Source organism: Prinia subflava, chromosome 1 (assembly GCF_021018805.1).
Source record: "Prinia subflava isolate CZ2003 ecotype Zambia chromosome 1, Cam_Psub_1.2, whole genome shotgun sequence".
NCBI classification, from domain to species: domain Eukaryota; kingdom Metazoa; phylum Chordata; class Aves; order Passeriformes; family Cisticolidae; genus Prinia; species Prinia subflava.
The window spans coordinates 132,746,328-132,766,649 of NC_086247.1; the positions used below are offsets into that span (position 1 = coordinate 132,746,328).

The window sequence follows — 20,322 nt, forward strand, 5'->3', positions numbered from 1 at the left end:
TCTCCTCCCCTGCGCTCCGGGGCTGGCCGTGGAGTTAAAGGACAGCTTCAAGTGGGGTGGAGGTGTGGGCTCCCTAGAAGGCAGAGGGGCCCCGCAGAGAGTCCTGGGCCGGTCGGAGTGCTGAGCAGGCACTAACTGTGTGAAGTTTAATAAGGGCAAGTGCCGGATTCTGCGCCTGGGAGAGGGAAGCTGTGGACGTACGTACACACTGGGGAGTGAGAGGCTGGAGAGCACATTTCCATCGAGCTGGTGTTCCCCGTCGATGGAAAGATGAATACAAACCAGCAGTGCATCAGGGGTGCATCAGGGCACAGCACTGCCAGTCGGGCAAGGGAGGGGGTGGTGCCGCTCTGCTCTGCACTGGGGCCGCCTCACCTCGAGTGCTGGGGGCAGTTCTGGGTGCCACAATGTAAAAAAGACTCTAGGCCATTAGAGAGCTTCCAAAGGAGACCTATGAAAATAGTGAAGGGCCTGGAGAGGAAGCCACATGAGGAGCGGCCGAGGTCACTTGGTCTGTTGAGCCTGGAGGAGAGTTCATTGCAGGTACAACTTCGTGGGGACAGAAAGGGGGAGGGCAGGCACCCGATCTCTTCTCTATGGTGACCAGTGACAGGGAACAAGGGCATGGCCTGAGGCTGTCAGGAGGGGTTTAGGCTGGATATTAGGAAAGGTTTTGCCTTCAGAGGGTTGTTGGGCACTGGAGCAGGTTCCCCAGAAGAATTGGTTACAGCTCCAAACCTGCTAGAATTTGAGGCATTTGGAAGATGCTCTCAGGCCCGTAGTGTGACTCTTGGTATGTCCTGCACAGGGTCAGGAGCTGGACTTCAATGGTCCTTGGAACTCAGGATCTGTGGCACGGGGACAAAGTGCAGCTGGGGCTGCAGTAGAGGCAGAGGCTCTTGACAGCTGCTGTCCCTCGTGGGCTGTGCTCTTAACTCCGGTGGTGTCCTTAGCAGGGCTGAGACCAGATGCAAGCCCTGCCTGGCCCAGGGGACTCCGCACCCAGGGTAAATGGCCCAACTGCTTTTTGGGTGGGCAATAGCCCAGGAACCTGCAAGGGTGTTTCTGTGGAGCAGGTCTGGGCTGGTGGGTTCCTGTGCCACCTGTTAAAATGTTATGTGGGAGAAATGCTTGTGGGGTGTGATTTGCAGCTCCACAGGAGTAGGAGTAAGCAGTAACCAGGGTGATTGGGTGGCATTTGGAGTAGTCTTCACATTCTGGAGGAAACCTTTTACCACATGGTGAAGCACCATTTGTACTGGGAAAGACATGTGAGGTCCACCCAGCCCTACTTGCCATGGTTAATGAGGTTTCTACCTTTAGAGACACCTGCCAGTGCTGCTATTTGGCACATTGGAGGGGTCTCTGACATCTGCATTTGTACCTGGGTGGTGTGTGTTGAAGAGTTATGGTTCAGGCCAGAGTCATTAAAAAAAAGTTTAAAAAGTTCTGTGACATAATCTGTCATACTCTGAACAAAATGTCACCATATTGCATGACTTCTTTCCTCTTTGCATCTGCAGCAGTGGCACCTTCTGTTTGCTTCTTTGTTACCCTCTACCTTTGCTGCCAAAATTACTTCCCTTAACCTACTCTCGTGGTTTAACTCCAGCCAGTAACCAAGCCCCAATGCAACAATGCAACTCATGCTCACTCACTCACTCACTCACTCACTCACTCACTCACTCACTCACCAGTGGGATCAGGGAGAGGATCAGGTGAATAAAAGTTAGACATCTTGTGAGCAGAAAAAGTAAAAGCCATACAGAAAAGCAAATCAAAACAAGGAATTCATTTGCTATTTCTCATGGGCAGGTGTTCAGCCATCCCCAGGAGAGCTCTGTCATGTGTAACAGTGACTTGGGAAGACAAACACCATCACTTAGAACATCCCCCCATTCCACCTTCTTCCCTCCGCTTTATATACTGAGCTTTTCCTGAAGCCTATAGTTCTGCATGGGATTGTTTTGATCCAAGGGCAAGACTCAGTACTTGGTCTTGTTGAATCTTATACCATTGGCCTTGGACCATTGATCCACCCAGTCCTGATCCCTCTGCAGAGCCTTCCTGGCCTCCAGCACATCAGCCCTCCCACCCAACTTGGTGTTGTCTGTGAATTTACCAAGGCTGCATTCGATCCCCTCATCCAGATTATCAATAAAGATAGTAAACAGAGGTTGCAATCTCCCAACCCTTTTTTTCCCTTGAGAGGGTAATTATCTTTGCATATTTACGTCTTTCCTCTTGATTGTTGAGCTACTTGCCTAGTGCCATCTCTGGGGCCTTTATCTCGTTTTATCTCTTACCTTTCACAACTCAATTCTATGGACTCCTTTAGAGCCCTTTCCCTCAACTGAATGATTTCCTCAAACATCTGAGCAAAGGTTATGTGATTGTATCATAGCAGAACTCAGCCAACAGCAGAAGCAGTAGGAAAAGAGGGGAGATTATACTGCTCCTTGTGCTTGTTTTTGAAGCATCCACATGGTCCATATATTTGGCAGTTTCAACACCCTGGAAGGTCCAAGCAGGAAAGCTAAGAATGCGTTTTGTGTGACTTTAATATGAATTTCAATAATTTTGCATTAGGGATGCTTTGAGCTTATCAGATGCGAGTGTCCCACAAATAAGTTTCTCTGTAATAATGTCCTAGACTTTTTTTCAAGACTAAGTAAAGGGATGGGTAAATGGCTTTCTGGGGGATATGACTGTAGTTAGTAATGGCACATAATTTTTTTTTCATCAGCAACTTTTATATATTAGCAATGACATTAACCGATTTTGAATATAGTCAGCTAAAAATGTAGCCATGAGAGATATGTTACTGGGAAAAATATGATTAATAAGATGGGCATGCTCCATACTTTTTTCCACTAATTTATAGCATCTAGGTATAATGACAAAAGAGTGCCTTAAGTCTTTATTTTTCAAGAAGCAAAGACCAGTATTTTCCTGAACTCAGGAGCTACTGAGATATGGCTTCCCACTTTTTTTTTTTCCCTGTGGTTTATGCATTTTACCACTTCTTAAATGGAAGATCACACCACTGCTTTTTGATGAGTAAGAAAACTTTTAGGGATATAAATCCACAAACCTCGAAAACTTGTAATAAATATTACCATGCATGTAACAGATGTGTTTTCTCTAACGGGACATCCCTTTTCATAAACCTGTAATTTTCCAGAAAGCCTAACTGCCAACCCTGGAACGCATGTTTTTAAACTTTTTTTTAAGGATTATTTGAATAATGAATGTAACCAAATGTGTGATACAGTAATGTGTAAGGTACTGGTACAGATGAAGAAATAAAAAATTTCAACCGTGTCACCATGTTTAGGACTGAGACGTTGATGTCTATCAGTTACACAAACTGCATTTCTCTTGCGAAGATAAAATCAGTAGAGGATTACATTGCCTAGCTGTCCTACAGCCTGACAGCTCTGTTATGACAGGATTGCAGACACAAGTGGTCAATGCCCTAACCTGTTCGAGTTCCTGTGTTCCCAGCCAGGTGTCTCAGATACATGTCTAGCTGTGGCAATCCAGCAGCTTTGATAACAGACTCCAAACCTACCATGAAATGGCTCATTTGACTCCCGGGCTCACTTCTGTGCTTATTGCTGGGAGGTGAATGGACTACTTTAAATCTAGATTTTGTGAGTAGACTTGGATCTGCTTGCCACCTGGGGATAGGGTTGCTTTTTCCCTGGCTTACAGAATCTGCAGACAAGGGGTTAACTCATGTATGCACAAATGAGACAGGTCTACCATGTAGGGTTTGCAAGTGCCTGGATACCTGAGAGGCCTCTTAGGTCCTGGACTGCCCCACTGGAGAATACCACATTCCTGCAGATCACAAAGACTTGTTCCATGGATTTTTAGACTGTGTGCTATAGAATTTCCATGGGGAAATACCTTGCAGACCTGTGCTACAAGCATTTGGTGTTTCTTTACCTTTGGCTTTCTGTTCCCTGCAGGGTGGGGCTGTTGGTGCATTTGTCCTAGCAGCTGCTCAGTGCGAAAGCAGTTTTGTTGTTGCGTGTGTTTTCAGTTGTGCTTTTCAATTAATACTTGTCCACCTACTATAAGGTGATGCCATGACAATAAATAAAGCTCACGTAAAAGGTTCATCATGCCCTGAAAGCCTGTCTCAAAAACCTGTTTGAAAAATAATCCAAAATTTCTTTGGTATACCACATCTGCATCCATTTTTAATTCTGCAGTATTAGAAGGATATTGAAATACTGAAGTGAGCGTGGCACAGTCCCCTGTGATTGTGACTGGAGTGGGTGGTGTACAGGAGAGTCTGAGATAATTGGTTTTGTCTTAATAGGGGAGTGCCAAATGAAGATGTCTTCACTAATACACTAATAGAAGGATGTGCAGAGGATGCAAAGAGCCAGACTCTTCTTGGATGTACTCAGCAAAAAGAAGACTTGTGGATACAAGGGACAACAAGCATATAGATAGAAAGAAAAGGATCCTCACTATGAGCCATGATTGAACACTGGAGCATGGTCACCAAGGGAGGTTGTGGAGTCTCCATCCTTGGAGATATCCAAAACCTAGTGAGACAAGATTTGAACTATATGATCTCTAAAAATCCCCTTCAGCCTAAGTTATCCTGTGATGTAAATGATGGCTCTTTTTAGTCTTTTATGCAGCTCTCTATCAAACTAGTATTTTATTTTCAGCTTATTCTAAATGTGAAGAGAAGAAGAGCCAGGAAATATTTTCTTAAATTCAGTGTTTGTTTGTTTGTTTTGCTGACAGAGCCATTTCTTTGACAATCGTTCAAGAAAGAAACATTCTTATTGATTGTGAACACTCTAAAGTAGATTTTTCTGCCATTAAATCATCAGATCACGCATCTAACTTAAAATTTATAGGGAATAAAATAAGAGCTTGTTTCTCTTGAAAAGTGTACAATCTAGGAAAATCTTGATTCTGCAGAAGAATTCTTATGTATCCTTTCTTTGTTGTAATAGGGTCTAAGTTAGATCTCAGGTATAAGGCAAATAGGTGGAAGTAGATGTGTGGAAATAGTAATAAATTTTTTAAAACTGCAGTCTTTTCTTGTAAAAAATGATAAAAATGAAAGATATTTCCCTAACCAGATATGCTTAGATTTCAAATGGAGATTCAACTGAATGTACACCAAAGATTATTTAGTCATGTAATAGTTCTTGTTTGTGGCTTTTTTTTTTTTTTTTTTTTTTTTTTTTTGTGAATGAAAATTAGATTGGCTGAATGTATCTTCTAAACCAGTAAGACAGACTCTGCAGGTTCTTTGTTTCAGGGAGTGTTGTATTATAGTGTTTGTTGTGGTCAGTGACTGACAGTGACTGAGCAAATTATGAACTAAGGGTATTGCCCAATACTATTCTACCATCATTTATAAAAGCAGAACTGGTTTACAGTGTTGTAGGAAGATTATCTCGTATCTAGCAGATACTTGTTGTAGCACTAGCAGTTTTGATGACAGAGACTATTGCACCCTGTTGTTTCAATTTAGACTTAATTCATTTTGATTTTCCTATATCTGAAGAGTCTTGTTCTAGAATAATGTGTTGTTTTCTTTGTGTTTTTGTTTTGTTTTTGTTTAAGAAATGGAAAAGCTGGTTGCTTGTGTACAAAAAAAGCCAGATGCTCTTTGTAGGCTGATCTGCTTTCCATGGGCTGGAGGTAGAACTTCACAACTTGCTCGATGGGGCAAACTCTTCAACAACTCAACTGAAGGTTAGTCATTTTTGCAGTTACAGCAGAAGTTAAGCAATTCTGAAATATGCAATAGCCAATTTTTAAAAATGGAATACAATAGTCTTGAGAGCACCACAATGTTTATCCAGTGTGTATTCTCCAGAAAGGAAGGAAGTAGCATTCATTGCTACTTTTCCACTAGGGTACATTTCCACTAGGGTACATTTTCTATACCACCTTCAATCAAATTATATGAGATTGGGTGAAAAAATTACATCCTCAGAGCTACATTTCACAAGAGTATAGTATGCTTGACTGTTGCAGACACTATTGGTATGATTCCGAAACAGAAATACATTGCATATTGTTGATAAGCCAGTCTTCAGCAAGGTTAACAGTGAAGACATGAGAACTATTTTTAATTTGAGTAGGCTGCAGAGTATCTTTTATCCAATGTTTGCACTTCTTGTATCAAAACTGAAATTCAGTCTGTGAATTTTATAATAGTAAAATGACATTTCGTTACACTACAAAGTAATGCTCATTGCTCAGAAGATATATCAGCACTAAAAAGATCCACTGGTTGACCTATTTGAAGAGGAACCAAGGCCATTTTCCAGACCATTTACAAAGAAAAAAATAATTTCATATTCATGAGCATTGCCATTGCAGTTTTACCAGTCTTCTAAATGCATGTGTACTTTCCAGTAAGCAGTTGCACATTGAATTTTCCTTGAAATAAGGGGAAAAAAACAAAAAAGAAGTAAGAAAAAATTTTTGTCCCCCTACTTCCAAGAAATTTACTATGGAAATGGCCTGGGACCTGTCGCGGTGCTTTGAAAGCCTGTTGCTTTCCGCCGGGCTAGCTCGTGCACCACGGCACAGTAAAGTAGAGTCAACCTGCAGCAGGCTGAGCAGGGTTGATCCCTGTGGGTTCTTGTGCCACCAAGAGAGGTCTCTCGTTCCTCTCTAAGGCTTTTCAAGCATGCAGAAGCAAAGAAGGGAGGGTCCAGACGCAGCGAGAACAGGAACAGATTTATTAACACAACCAGGAACCAGGCAATCTGAACCAAGAACAATGCTGTGCAGCAACTTTTAAGGGAACAGAATGGGGGCGGGGAAAGGGGTGTCTCCTTACCTCTAGACAAATCAAATACTATCTCTGGGGAGCGCAGGGGAGGAGTTGGGGAACCGGGACTAATCAGGAGGAGTTGGGAGGAGCAACTCAAGGCGGGAAAGGGGATTGACAGTTAACTGAGGTGCTAAACATAGAACAGGCTGTAAGTAACTCAGCAGGGAGTCTGAATATCAATTAGGGAGGAGGGGGGTACAGGGAACTAAACCTGTACAAACGCAATATAATTGAACCTTAATAAAACCTTCTTACTAACATTTCCACATGTCTATTTTCCACCCACCATAGTAAGCCACTCTAAAATCCTTTTCTACTTCCCCTATCTCAGTTTCCTTCCTCCTTAATCCTTCTATCAGCGCCCTCAGCTACAACTCCAAATAGCCTTTCAAAAATCTTCTCCTTCGTCTGTCCACCATCCATCTTGGCACGAACTCTCTAGATCACTTACTAAGTCCTTCATATAGTCTCTGCCTTAGTTCTCATCAAATGAGGGTTCATACAGGGTCTAAACAGAGCTCATAATCACAAACGCACACCGCCACATCTCCCCCTTTCTTTTTAAATAAAATGCAGTAGTTCTTTTATCTCCAGAGTCTGACATGCTGAGGATCCATCTGGATTTCTGATCTCGGATAAGCTTCTGCAAACCAAGGCTGCTGAGTAGGCCATCTCTCTCTCGGCAAGCTTTGAACTTCTTCCACAGCAATTTCGAGTTCAGCTGCCAGATCATCCTCATCAGCAGGGCCTTCCTCAGCATCCTCAAATTCTTCTGTTATCTCAACCCGGTGGACTTCAGTCTTTTTGGGAGACATAGAGGTGGAAATTAAATTTAACATCATCCTCCTGATGATCCCGAACCCTAATATTGAAACTAGAACAATGAACACAATTAAAAGAATTGTCTTAACAACCGAAGTAGCCCACCCAGACACACCCCAGCCCTTAAACAAATTGCTGATCCAGTCTCCTGTTTCTTGACGGATCTGTCCCACCATATCTTCTAGCCGCTTGATTGCTTCTCGCGTTCCCTTGGCTCTCGATGTTAAGTTGAAACAGCACAAACTATCGAATTCCTCGCAGGAATGCCCATGCAAGAGCAAGAGGTAGTCGATGGCTGCGCGATTCTGAAGAGTTGCCTGCCTTGTTATTTCTTCATCTCTCAGGAGGTTAGATAGGGCTCTAGAAGTTAAACGGGATTGTTTTGCTACCCAACACTCTAAATGGCCTAATTCTCTGAGGGCTTTTGCAATCGCGACCCACGGCGCAAAAACCGTGATTGCGACTCCTTTAGACCGACTCCAATGAATAATTTCTTCGTCGCAATCATCTGCCAATTTCTTAAGAGAGTAGTCTTCTCTCTTCTTTCTAGAATGTGCCAATAGGTGTGCACCATTTGTAGAATTTTGTTTAACCCAATCTAAAATTTGTGTTTTGTTGGGTGAGAACAATCCGAGGGTCCCAAAGGTGCACGGGCCTCCGGAGAGGTGAGAGGGGATGCCTGCCCATGCGTGGTCTCTACAGATCAAAAATGTTCCCTTGGGTAAACGGCGGGGATGGGCAAAAACTTGGGCAGATTTCGAGGGAGGGACTGGAGGGTAACTAAAGGACACAGCGTTGCACCAATGGGTATTAAAATGGGCTTTGGAAGAGACAAAGTGACGGTGGTGACGCTGGACGTGGTCATTACGGATATGGAAGCAAGATTCAGCTTTGGCGGAGCCTAGAAGCTCCAGCTCCTGAGGCTCATTCTCTAATTTTGGAAGGCTTTTAACATAATTGTACCACGCGACGATATAATGAGCATGCTTTAGGTTATGCTCCATTTTAGCAGCCTCTTGCCTCAGTTTTTGGGCATAACCTAAAAGCAATTTGGGCATCTCGCGATCTTGGAATGGGATCCCCACAAGGCAGGACGCCAAGGGATTAGAGGCACTTGTTTGGCTTAGACAAATGTGGTCCTGGCCGAGCGACTTGGCCAGGACGGCCCACACGTTTTCCTGGGGCTGGGGGACGATCCAGGCTTGATTCAGCACGAGGAGACTGGCAAGTATAATGATGTCGAAGATGATTTTCATGGTTGGGGTGGTTGGGTTGACCTGTAACAAACTTTATAAAAACAACTTATCAGTACAACATAATTCCAACTGAAAGGGCATTTCTTCCCACTGAGAATCCTTTTTCTCGTCTGGGTCGCTGGGACTCCGCCGCTTTCGGCGGAGGGCTGCTGACGTGACTTGTGGTTTTTCATTGTCTCTTTTTCTAACCTTCCCCTCAATGTATGGCTTCACCCACTTTGAGGGGATCCACTTTGGCCCAGCATCAGTGAGGACGCAGGCGTACCCGCGCCCCCACGTCAAAAGCCTCCGTGGCCCCTCTACTTTCCCAGTCTCTGGTGTCTTAACTACAACCCACGGGGTCCGTTCTTCGATGGTCCAATCCTTACTGCCGTTGAAATGCCTGACTACTGGCGGATTAGGGTGCTCAAACGAGCAATTTAAAAAATTTATCACATACAAAGCTCTCGCCAATCTAATTGCCGGATTTTCCGCCTTGAGGACTGGCCTTTGTTGTGAGAGAACCCTCTTTATGTTTTGATGGGTTCTCTCCACGATTGCCTGACCCGTGGGGGAGTAAGGGATGCCGGTTTTATGACTTACTCCCCATCGCTGCAGGAAAGCTTCAAACTCCTTGGAGGTATACGCTGGTCCATTGTCTGTTTTGACCTCCTTGGGGATGCCCATGAAAGAGAAGGCCTGAATGAGGTGTTGAATCGCATGAGAGGCCTTCTCCCCTGCGTGGGCAGAGGCATAGGTCGCACCCGAGAAAGCATCCACTGACACGTGCACATACCGGAGCTTTCCAAACTGGGCTATGTGTGTAACGTCTGTCTGCCAAATTTCGCAGCTCCCCAAGCCGCGAGGATTGACTCCGGCGTGCAGTGTTGGCACACAGTGGGACTGGCAGGAGGGGCACGCTGCCACAATCGCTTTCGCCTGCTGACGTGTGATATGAAATCGCCGCACCAATCCTGGGGCGTTTTGGTGAAAGAGGGCGTGGCTGAGCCGTGCCTGGTTAAACACATCCGGCAGTGGGGCTTCCGTTGCTGGGGCAGCTAGAGCGTCTGCTCTCTTGTTGCCCTCAGCAACGAATCCCGGCAAATCGGTATGTGACCTCGTGTGCATCACATAATAGGGTTGCTCTCGGTGGGACACTAGTTTAATCAATTTCGAGAGCTGCTCATAGAGCTTCTCGTTAGAGACCTGCTGTAAAATCGCCTGATCTGCCCTGGATACTACCCCCGCCACATACGCGGAGTCGGTTACAATATTTATGGGTCCGGGGAACCTCTCAAACGCCCTGACGACTGCGGCTAACTCAGCGACTTGAGGTGATCCCTCAACGATCTCAACATCAGCGTCCCACTGCTGAGTTTCGGGGTCCTCCCAGGTCATTACTGACTTGTGGGAACCCCCGGACGCGTCCGTGAAAACAGTCAGAGCTTTGAGGGGAACCGGGCTCCGGACATTCTTCAGAGCCAATTTAAAATCTATATCCGAATTAAATAATTTGTGGGCCGGCTTATGAATCGAAATTTGGCCCGTAAAAGAATCCAAGGCGAACTGTAGTGCTTCATTTGTTTGAAGCAGGTTCTCTAACATTGATTTTGTTAGTTGGCCCGATGTCAATTTTATAGGAATGTGAATAAACACGAAATCACAACCGGCCAATTCGCAGACGCGGGACCGCGCCTTGCGAATCAACTCAGCCATCACCTCCTGCGGCTTCGTCAGTCTCTTGGGCCGTTGATGGCTGAGAAAGACCCATTCTATGATAAGAAGTGGATCTCTTCTGCCCTGGCCCTTGGTGTGTGATGTACTATGTGAGTCCCACTGAAAAATGACCCCGTACAAGTGTGGTAATTTACCCAAGATGATGAACCGAAAAGGTAAGTTAGGGTCATAACGGTGTGCCTGGCGCGATGTCAACGCCTCTTGTACTTTCTCGAGTGCCTCCTTTGCCTCTGTGGTAAGCGCCCTAGGAGAACAGAGCTCCTCTCCCCCTTTCAATAAATTGAAAAGGGGTGCTAGGTCTTCTGTTGAGAGACCCAGCCAGGGCCTTATCCAGTTTAACTCCCCGCAAAGACGATGGGCATCCGCAAGGGTCCGGACTGATGTCCGGATTTCCAATTTTTGGGGGACAATTGTCCTTCTCCCGATCTCGAGGCCCAGGTACTTCCAAGGGGGCATCCGTTGAATCTTCTCTTCTTGAAGCTCGAACCCTGCAGTGACTAACAAATCTGTTACTTGGGTGAGCAACCGTTCAAGTTCATGGGTCGTCGGAGCGCAAATGAGGATATCATCCATGTAGTGATGGATGATACCCCCCTCCGCGGCTGCGCGCACTGGGTGCAGCAAGGAAGAGACATACAACTGGCACATCACTGGGGAGTTCTTCATTCCTTGGGGAAGAACTCTCCAGTGATATCTCTTCCTTGGGGCCTCTCTGTTGATCGTGGGAACAGAGAAGGCAAAACGCGGCGCGTCATCTGGATGGAGGGGAATTTGAAAAAAACAGTCTTTGATGTCAATGACAGCCAATTGCCAATTTCGGGGGAGCATGGAAGGGGACGGCATCCCTGGTTGAAGAGACCCCATATCCTCAATGACTTCATTAATTTTGCGGAGGTCGTGGAGGAGGCGCCAACGCCTTTTGTCACTCTTCTGAATGACAAAGACGGGCGAGTTCCAGGGGGAGTTGGTTTCTACCAAGTTCCCCTTCTGGAGCTGCTCCGCCACGAGCTCCTCAAGCGCCTTCAATTTGTTCTTTGGTAGCGGCCACTGATCGATCCAAACCGGAGAATCTGTTTTCCAATTGAGCTTGAGGATCGGGCGCTCCTCAGTGACCGCCAGGCAAAAACCCTGTGGAGGGTCAGGTATGCTAATTGTGACCCCCCACTGTTGCATGAGGTCTCGTCCAAGCAGGGGCCGCTCATACTTACAGACGAAAGGGCGTACATAAGCCAATTGCCCTTTTGGCCCCGTGAATTTGACCATGCTCTTTGACCTTTTTGCCGATTGAAAACCCCCAACTCCAGAAATATTCGCGGGCGCGTCCTCCAAAGCCCAATGTGACGGCCATTCCCGAGTGGGAATGATCGTCACATCTGCACCCGTGTCAAACAACAGTCCTTTATCAATCGACTCATCCCCTAACGACATTGTGCACGGTATAATGGGTTTCTGGGTTGTGACTCTGTGCACCGTGCACACTGTGATGTTCCCCCTTTCTTCCGGGTAACCTTCATATAAGTTGGAGTCTGTGATTTGAATGGCCTGTGCCATTACCTGTCCTGCTGGAAAAAATGTCGGGGGGTGAGTCGAGCGCAGCCAAATCCTGATTCCCCTGAGACCAACCTCGATGATCCCGGGGAATACCTCAATCTCATGCGGAGTCAGCTTGCAGTCTCCGACTACCATGAACTTACCTTGCGATTTCAACGGCCAATCCGTTAAGTCAGTCAATTCAACGTCAGTAATTTTCCAGGCCTCGTTCGTCAGGTGGATCGAGTGGACCAATCGAAGCCTAAAAGGGTTAAAAAAGGAGACAGTTGTCACATCCGGTGCATTCTCCCCCCTTTCGGAGTGAGGGACAAACCAGTTGGTGTTCGTCAGCAAATCCCATTGACCCCTAAAAACGGCTGCTGCGTGATGTTTCTGACCCGCCCCGTTGGGGTCTTCGCGCCGGGCGGGCCCGCACTCCCCCCCTAGTTTTTTTGATTTGGCCCAGACGCCTCCTGCTGGTTCTTTGCGTGCGCTAACGCATTGTGTGGACAGTCTTTGACGAAGTGCCCTCTGTCACCGCAAATCAGACACTTCATCTCTTTGAATGATGTTTTGGGTGTCAATGACTTCCGGAAAGGCGGTCGGTGCTGCATGCCGGTCTCAGCGACGTGCACCTTCTTCTGTGCTGGTTTGCAGGTGAGAGGTGTTTGCTGCTGAATGAACGGAACTTTCTGTTGGCAAACCTGCAACATGGTCTGGAGAGTCCTAGGTGGTTCTGGGGGGAGACTTAAAATTGCCTGACGGCATACATTATTAGAGTTAACAAATACTATCTCCTCTAATATCCTTCTCCTGGCCCCCCCATCTTTCACTTGAATCTCTAGAGCCCGTGAGAGCTTATCAACAAAATCAACAAAAGGCTCTTCCTCTCCCTGTTTGATGTTGGTGAATGGTGGAAGAGGGGCACGCGGCTGGAGTGTAAAGAAGGCTTTGCATGCGAGTTCTTTTAATTTTGAAAGGGCTGATTCCGGGATCAAAGCTGCTTGAACCTGTGGGGACTGGTAAGGTCCTTCTCCCCCCAGCAACTCGACAGAGAGGGGATTTCCCTCTTCATCTATTGCTGGGAGTGGCCAATGAGGCAACTCTTCCTGCAGTGCTTGCTTAAATGCTGCAAGCCATAATTCAAATTCGGCATTTGTCATTAAACACAAAAATATCTGTTTTAAATCTGCAGGAAGGGTTGTCGCATTGGCCAAATCTGCCTGGAGGAGGCCGCGGAAATAGGGACTCTCCCTGCTAAATTCGCTGTGCGCCTTGCATAGATCTCTAATTAAGTTTTGATTAAATGGCTGCCAATTAGGTTTGGTGTCACCCCCGCGAGTCTTGCGGTAAGTAACTGGCGCAGCTGTTAGGCACATTTCCGCATTTTCTCCGCTATTGTCTTCCGGTCCTCCAGCGTGGGAACCGGAAGAGGTAGCGTGGGAAAATTTGTTAAAAGATGGCCTCCTTCCTGGGCGGGGAGAAAGGTCTGACTCCGCCCCCAAGGCGGGCCAGTCGGAGGGAGTGGGAGGAGCAGCTCCGTGGGAAGGGGGAGGGACATAAGAAAATTCCGAGGGAGGAGACACAGGGTAAGTGGGAGGGATTTGGGGAGGAGCAATGGGTGGTACCGGAGGAGGAGCAAAGGGGTTGGTCATGGGAGGGACCCAAGTGAAAAAGGGGTTGGACTGGTAAGAAGGGGCAGGGTCAATGAAGGGGTTAAGCTTAGGGGGAGGGGGACGAGGAGGAGGGGTAGGGGAACGGCGCGAACAGCCGCCATTTTGTGAGCTGTCTGCGCCATTTTGTGGCACCTCTGGCTCACACAGACTAAATCGAACACGAGGTTTCAAACTGGGGGAATAGGGGACAGGACTGTGTCTGCGAGCTGCTTGTCCAGGGCAGCCCGCAGATTCCTCAGCAGTCCGGACGAGACTGCTGAGGCTAGGGGTCCGGGAATTCTGAAGTGAGCCCGAGCTGGCAGACTTGAAGTCTGCGGCTCGCCTCAGAATCCCTTTTCTAGGGGCAAAGGGACTGGGACTAGGGGGACGGGAAACTGGGGTCGAAGGGCGAGATGGCTTTTTCTGAGCTTCTGAATTTTCTGCAATATTTTTAAATTTTACAATTAAAAACATAAAAGATTGGGGGTCTTTTAACTCCGAAACTAGCGCTTTTCTCTCGACTGCAGCCCAAAAGCGTGGATTTTTTACTATGTCCTCTGAGGTGTTACTATATGTTAGAAAAAGCCACCTTACCAATCGCTTTAAAACAGCTTTTTTAAACGGAACCTTATTCTCTACCAACAATTTAACACAAAAATAATAAACTCCCTTCTGTGTGGTAGTGAGCGCGGCACCCATTGCGCAGATTGAATTTACCACACCTTCCCAAGGTTCGAAAAACGAAAGACAAACTGAGATACAACCAACCGCGACTTAAACGCTGCCCCCCAATGCGCTCTCTAATACCACGAACCCGACAGCGCGCGGCTTTCGCCCCCAATACACACCTTTCCCCTGCCTGCTAGGGAACTTCCGAACTAAATAAACACGAACAGAAAAAACTAAAGAACCACCTGAGCATGACCAAACAACTGAGGACCCGGACAAAAACGTCCGTCCCTCAGCCCCCGCGCGGGTACCCAAGTGAGCCTCTCCCTGTGGTCTGGGGAGAAAGCAAAATCCGTGCCCCCGATGGCGAGTGCCTACCTTAAACCTTGGGGAAGCTTCTGCCCTCCGAAGACCTCACCGAGAGCGCGTCCGACGAGGCTGTCTCCGGACTCCACGAGGAGCGCTGCCCGAGGGCCTGCTCCAACTCGTGGCAAGGGGGCTGCCCAGGATCTAGTTCAAGGCGTCCGCGCCTGGTGCGGATGCCTCCAATCCGAACGAGGTCCAATCGGGAGGAGATTGATGAACTCCGGAGAGTCCAAAAACCTCTCTTTGATGCCCCACGTTGGGCGCCACCCTATGTCGCGGTGCTTTGAAAGCCTGTTGCTTTCCGCCGGGCTAGCTCGTGCACCACGGCACAGTAAAGTAGAGTCAACCTGCAGCAGGCTGAGCAGGGTTGATCCCTGTGGGTTCTTGTGCCACCAAGAGAGGTCTCTCGTTCCTCTCTAAGGCTTTTCAAGCATGCAGAAGCAAAGAAGGGAGGGTCCAGACGCAGCGAGAACAGGAACAGATTTATTAACACAACCAGGAACCAGGCAATCTGAACCAAGAACAATGCTGTGCAGCAACTTTTAAGGGAACAGAATGGGGGCGGGGAAAGGGGTGTCTCCTTACCTCTAGACAAATCAAATACTATCTCTGGGGAGCGCAGGGGAGGAGTTGGGGAACCGGGACTAATCAGGAGGAGTTGGGAGGAGCAACTCAAGGCGGGAAAGGGGATTGACAGTTAACTGAGGTGCTAAACATAGAACAGGCTGTAAGTAACTCAGCAGGGAGTCTGAATATCAATTAGGGAGGAGGGGGGTACAGGGAACTAAACCTGTACAAACGCAATATAATTGAACCTTAATAAAACCTTCTTACTAACATTTCCACATGTCTATTTTCCACCCACCATAGTAAGCCACTCTAAAATCCTTTTCTACTTCCCCTATCTCAGTTTCCTTCCTCCTTAATCCTTCTATCAGCGCCCTCAGCTACAACTCCAAATAGCCTTTCAAAAATCTTCTCCTTCGTCTGTCCACCATCCATCTTGGCACGAACTCTCTAGATCACTTACTAAGTCCTTCATATAGTCTCTGCCTTAGTTCTCATCAAATGAGGGTTCATACAGGGTCTAAACAGAGCTCATAATCACAAACGCACACCGCCACAGGGACCAAGTGCAGACACAGATTAATAAAGTCAGGGCACAGCGTGTTCTTTCAGAGATGGTTTCTGCATAAAGTATAGAAGATACAAACATTTCTGTAGTGGTATCTGTGGTACTAAACAGTGAGAGGAAAATCCTCAATTATGAAAATGAAATAGTAAAAGCATGTAAAATTTCCTTCTCTAGAAATATCAATAACCATAACTATGAATATCCTCCAATTTGCACCACAATTCCACATTTTCCAATGTGCGCTACTGAAGAACTGACAAAGAAAACAGGGGTTGCACAATTCTATCATAGTTTCACTTACTAATGCTGCCCTTGAAAGGATATATTTTACACAACCCTCAAATTTACTGTTATTGAAATTAATGATTTTGTGGTTGTTATTAAAACTTATAACAATAAAAAACTTCAAACCTTTCAAACCTCAGCTGAAATCAGGATCTTGTGGATTCTGACCCAAGGCATTTATCAATCAAATCAGCTGGAGGGGCAACATTTGAGACTAAAGGAAAAGTGGAAACCTAATCTCTTGCAGGATTAAATCACAGTAGCAGCAATTGCAAGCAAGTGCACAGTATCAACTGTAAGAAGGATTAATTCAAATAGTATGTATATTCTGCAGAATAATTTAAAAACTTAATTAAAATTATTTTACTGTGTCTATTTGAAGTAACTATAATTCTTTTCCCTCCCTTCCTTCACTTCTTCTGCAGTGTTCTGTATAAGGCTTCCTGGAAGAGAAAATCGTCTAGAGGAGCCTTTTGCAAAAGACATGACAAGTGTAGTTAATGAAGTTACAAGTGTTTTGTTAAAAGAATTGAAAGAAAAACCATTTGCATTTTTTGCTCACAGGTAAAAATATATACATTTTGAGAAACCCTGGTGAAAGAGCTTCTATTTCTGAGCTCTAGGAGTAGACAGTTACTTGTTTTTATTTGCAAAACCTTTAGGAAAAATATGCTTCTGCAAGAATCTTCTGTCATGTCATCCTAAAACATGCAGTTGCTCTCAAAGACTCTGGTTGTTTATTTATTTATGCCTTCAGGCACAACATCTGAATATGTGCTTCTAATCAATAAAATTGCATTTGTTGTTAATATTTGTGTCAGTGTTTGACACTGACACTATATGCAGGGGGTGAACCATTCATAAAGCATGGATTTGAAAGATTGCTGAATTTAAACCTGAAAATTAAGCTGTCTATTAAAAGAAAGAGAGACTATGAAAAGGTCTTATTTGCAAAATTAGACCATGTCAGAATATATTTTATGTCAATTAATATAATTATAATCTGCATGTCATATATGGTTTCAGCAATTGCTCAAGATAGCCAGGTAGCACTGAAATTAAAATGATATTTTCCAGTTTTTATGTATGTTTTTACTTACTTTGCTTTAATTTCTTCTTTTGCTGCAGTTTTGGAACTTACATGAGTTTAGCCGTTGCACTTCATTTGAAAGAAAAGTACAGACTGGAGCCAGTCCATCTTTTCATGTCATCAGCACATGCCCCAAATGTAAGATACAGAATCATTAACATTATGAAACAGAATTAGCTACTATGAATAAAAATAATATTTTACAGTATGCTATGCCGAGTAGCTTTAATACAAAATCAACATTTCTTCAGAATCTATGGAGTGAAAAGTGTTCTGAGGTAGATGCAGAATACATAATGTTCACTGCTGCTGACCTCAGCCTCGGGAGAACAATCTCCTTAAACTAATGCTTGAACTAATTAATGCTTAAACTAACTAATCCTTAAACTAAACTTTTTTGATTATTGTGTTATTTAGTATGGTCATTTGCTTAAAACTCAGAAGTAATCAAACCAAAATACTAAGTGGTCCTCCTTACTGTGTAATGTGTGAAATAACTGTCTTGACCTAGTCTTTCATAAACCTGCTACATCAGCCCTCAATACATTTGTCCATTTTTTTAGTCTCTCCTCATTCTTTGTAGGATTTTTAATCAGTTTTTTTCGGAGGTTCTGCTAATTCTGCTAGTCTTTCTCAGAAAAACAGTAGTGAAGTGGCATTTTCCAGTCCTGTCTTCAGTCAGCATTTGCTATTTCTGTTCTTCAGTTTCTAAGGCTTCTTAGCAGTGCTGAGTATGAGGTAGTGATTCATGGAAGCAATTGTTATTCCTGCAAATTTCCATAATCAGTTGGTCTCTTCAGTCCTACATTAGCCAGGTTCATCTTTCTCTTAGATTATTTTACTAGTTGTATTTCAGTAGTAAGAGTCAAGCTTGAACAAAATAATATTAACAGTTATTTGTCTGTATAAGTTTCAGAAGTAGAGAGTACATCATTTGTAATTTCATTAATGTTAAATGTGAATGTTAAATGAATCAGCCATCGTATTCTGGAGATGGAAAATTATTGTACTTTTTACAAAAATAATTTAAACAAAAATAATATTTGAAGTATATTATGTACAACACCTGATCTGTTTTGTTTGGTACTGACAGTCTGGAGGACATCTTGCCCTCAAAAGCATGACTCCACCTGATGAAGACAATGAATTTCTTGCATGTATGGAGATTGTAGGAGGAAGTTATCAGCTCCCATGTGATGAAGATGCTAGGAAAAATATTGTGCTTACCTCCAGAGAAGATGTTAGACTTTCTCACACATTTTCGTAAGTTTTACAACTTTGTATTATTTCTGTATTTGTATTTTACATTTTTACTTCTGTCTGATCACGTTAGGTTTTTTCTTTCTTTCTCATTTCTGTTATAAAAAGAATAGGAAACAGTAAACATATATTTTTTTCCTTTGTGTGCTTTTCTATTTGTTTTCTAGTATTTAAGCCCCAAATGAAACACTGCGTACTGCAGCAACCACAACTGTTACTGCAGTAGTGAACCTGTCGTGGCAGAATTACAGTTCTACCTAGGATGCAAAGTTAGCAGCTACTAAAAGGGAATATTCTCCTGTCTTTTATTGTTTCCTGAGGTTAACAATCTCAGCTCATCATGCTTCAGGAACACTGCATTCGGTCTCCAGATCCAAGGTCCTCTAGCCTAACTAGAAGAAAAGAATCCCTGTGTTCTGGGGACCCAGAGAGCAGCCAGCTTCCTGTGTCCTCACTGCTGTCCCCACTGGATGTTACACAACAGCTCATGTAGCTGAGTGGTTAAGGCCTCTTACCCTGGCAAAACCAAGGACATTCTTGGATGTGGGACCCATTTTGGTCTTAGGAATGTGACACTGAAAGATGCTGAAATGTTAGAACTTGTATATAAGTAGGTAACATCATTATTTATTGTAGGTGAGAATTTTTATTGCAGGTTGCTCTTTTTTTTCCTAAATATTGGGTCATTCTTTCTTTACAATTTTAGATCTAATTGCAGTAGGGAAAGGAGCAAAGAAACTTCAAGATGCAGTATTTTCTTCTCCTGATGTCCTGTATAATCCAACTCCTGAAATTTGTTAAGTTTTAGAAAAGAACAAAAAACCTTTTTTGTATGCGGAAGCAAATTCCAGATATAGGTATCTTGTGGAATGTTTTATGTCTACTTTTTGTGTTCACAGATTTGAGAAGGCAGAAATGAATACCCCCTTCTCCTGTGACGTTACCTACTTTTGTGGGTCTGATGATAAAATATATGATGTACAAGGTACTTTGCTTAAATGGTTTTCCTCTTATACTTACACATTTTCTTGTTGTATTGCACCCGTTAATTAGAGTTTTCTAGAGTCTATCTCCTTCTTAAAGGAAACAAATCAACAGAACAGTTTCAGTGTACGAACCAAAAAGTTGATATGGGATTTAAAATCATTATTAAATAATAACCTTGAAATAGTTATACAAAATGATCTCAATAGTTGACATTTCTCCGACACTTTAAATATCTTTTTTTAGGTTGGCGAGAAATAACGAGTGGAGATACTTCCTTTTATGAGCTTCCTGGAGATCACTTTTATCTGGTGAAACCATCTAGTGAAAGTTTATTGATAAAACACATCACAAGATGCATGGAAAATGCCGGTCTATGAGTATTTACCTCAATTTTAATAGCAGAGTGTAAGGTTAGTCCACAGCAATTTGTAATAAGTCATTTCTTTCTCTACATTGCATGCAGTTATGCCTAAAAATTACTCTGTTTCTCCTCTGTAATACTTTATACGAGAAAGTTTTTCTGATGTTTTTGAAAATGAACATTGGCTTTGGGTCTTAAAAAAGGTTTCAACTTTTCCTTCTTCTCTTGCATGTGTACAAACTCTTCACTTTATTCCATAACTATGTTTGCAAAACAATTATTATGTGTTATTTTACTGGTAGAGTTTCTCTGTTTGTCTGCTCCTGTCAAAATGCTAAATATAATTTAATGCCCTCAA

The 20,322-nt window shown here is 44.3% G+C and overlaps 1 protein-coding gene across 2 annotated transcripts; it reads left to right on the forward strand.

The window, feature by feature from the left end:
- Positions 1-9: 9 nt before the first annotated feature.
- On the forward strand, positions 10-20,196 carry OLAH (oleoyl-ACP hydrolase). 2 transcript variants are annotated; one of them, XM_063412838.1, is made up of 7 exons: positions 10-197; positions 4,334-5,739; positions 16,692-16,830; positions 17,395-17,494; positions 18,450-18,619; positions 19,516-19,601; positions 19,847-20,196. In XM_063412838.1, the coding sequence occupies exons 2-7, from the start codon at positions 5,610-5,612 to the stop codon at positions 19,978-19,980; spliced, it is 759 nt and encodes a 252-aa protein (XP_063268908.1). In that variant the 5' UTR covers positions 10-197; positions 4,334-5,609; the 3' UTR covers positions 19,981-20,196. The 2 variants fall into 2 exon arrangements, with proteins under 2 accessions (XP_063268908.1, XP_063268916.1); XM_063412846.1 differs by having other exon boundaries at positions 5,608-5,739.
- The last annotated feature ends 126 nt before the right edge of the window (positions 20,197-20,322 follow it).

Coding starts and splice junctions, on each gene's coding strand:
- OLAH (XM_063412838.1), top strand. CDS start 5,610: ATGGAAAAGCTGGTTGCTTGTGTACAAAAAAAGCCAGATGCTCTTTGT. Junction 17,495..18,449: donor CATCAGCACATGCCCCAAAT/GTAAGATACAGA, acceptor TGGTACTGACAG/TCTGGAGGACATCTTGCCCT. Junction 18,620..19,515: donor AGACTTTCTCACACATTTTC/GTAAGTTTTACA, acceptor TTGTGTTCACAG/ATTTGAGAAGGCAGAAATGA.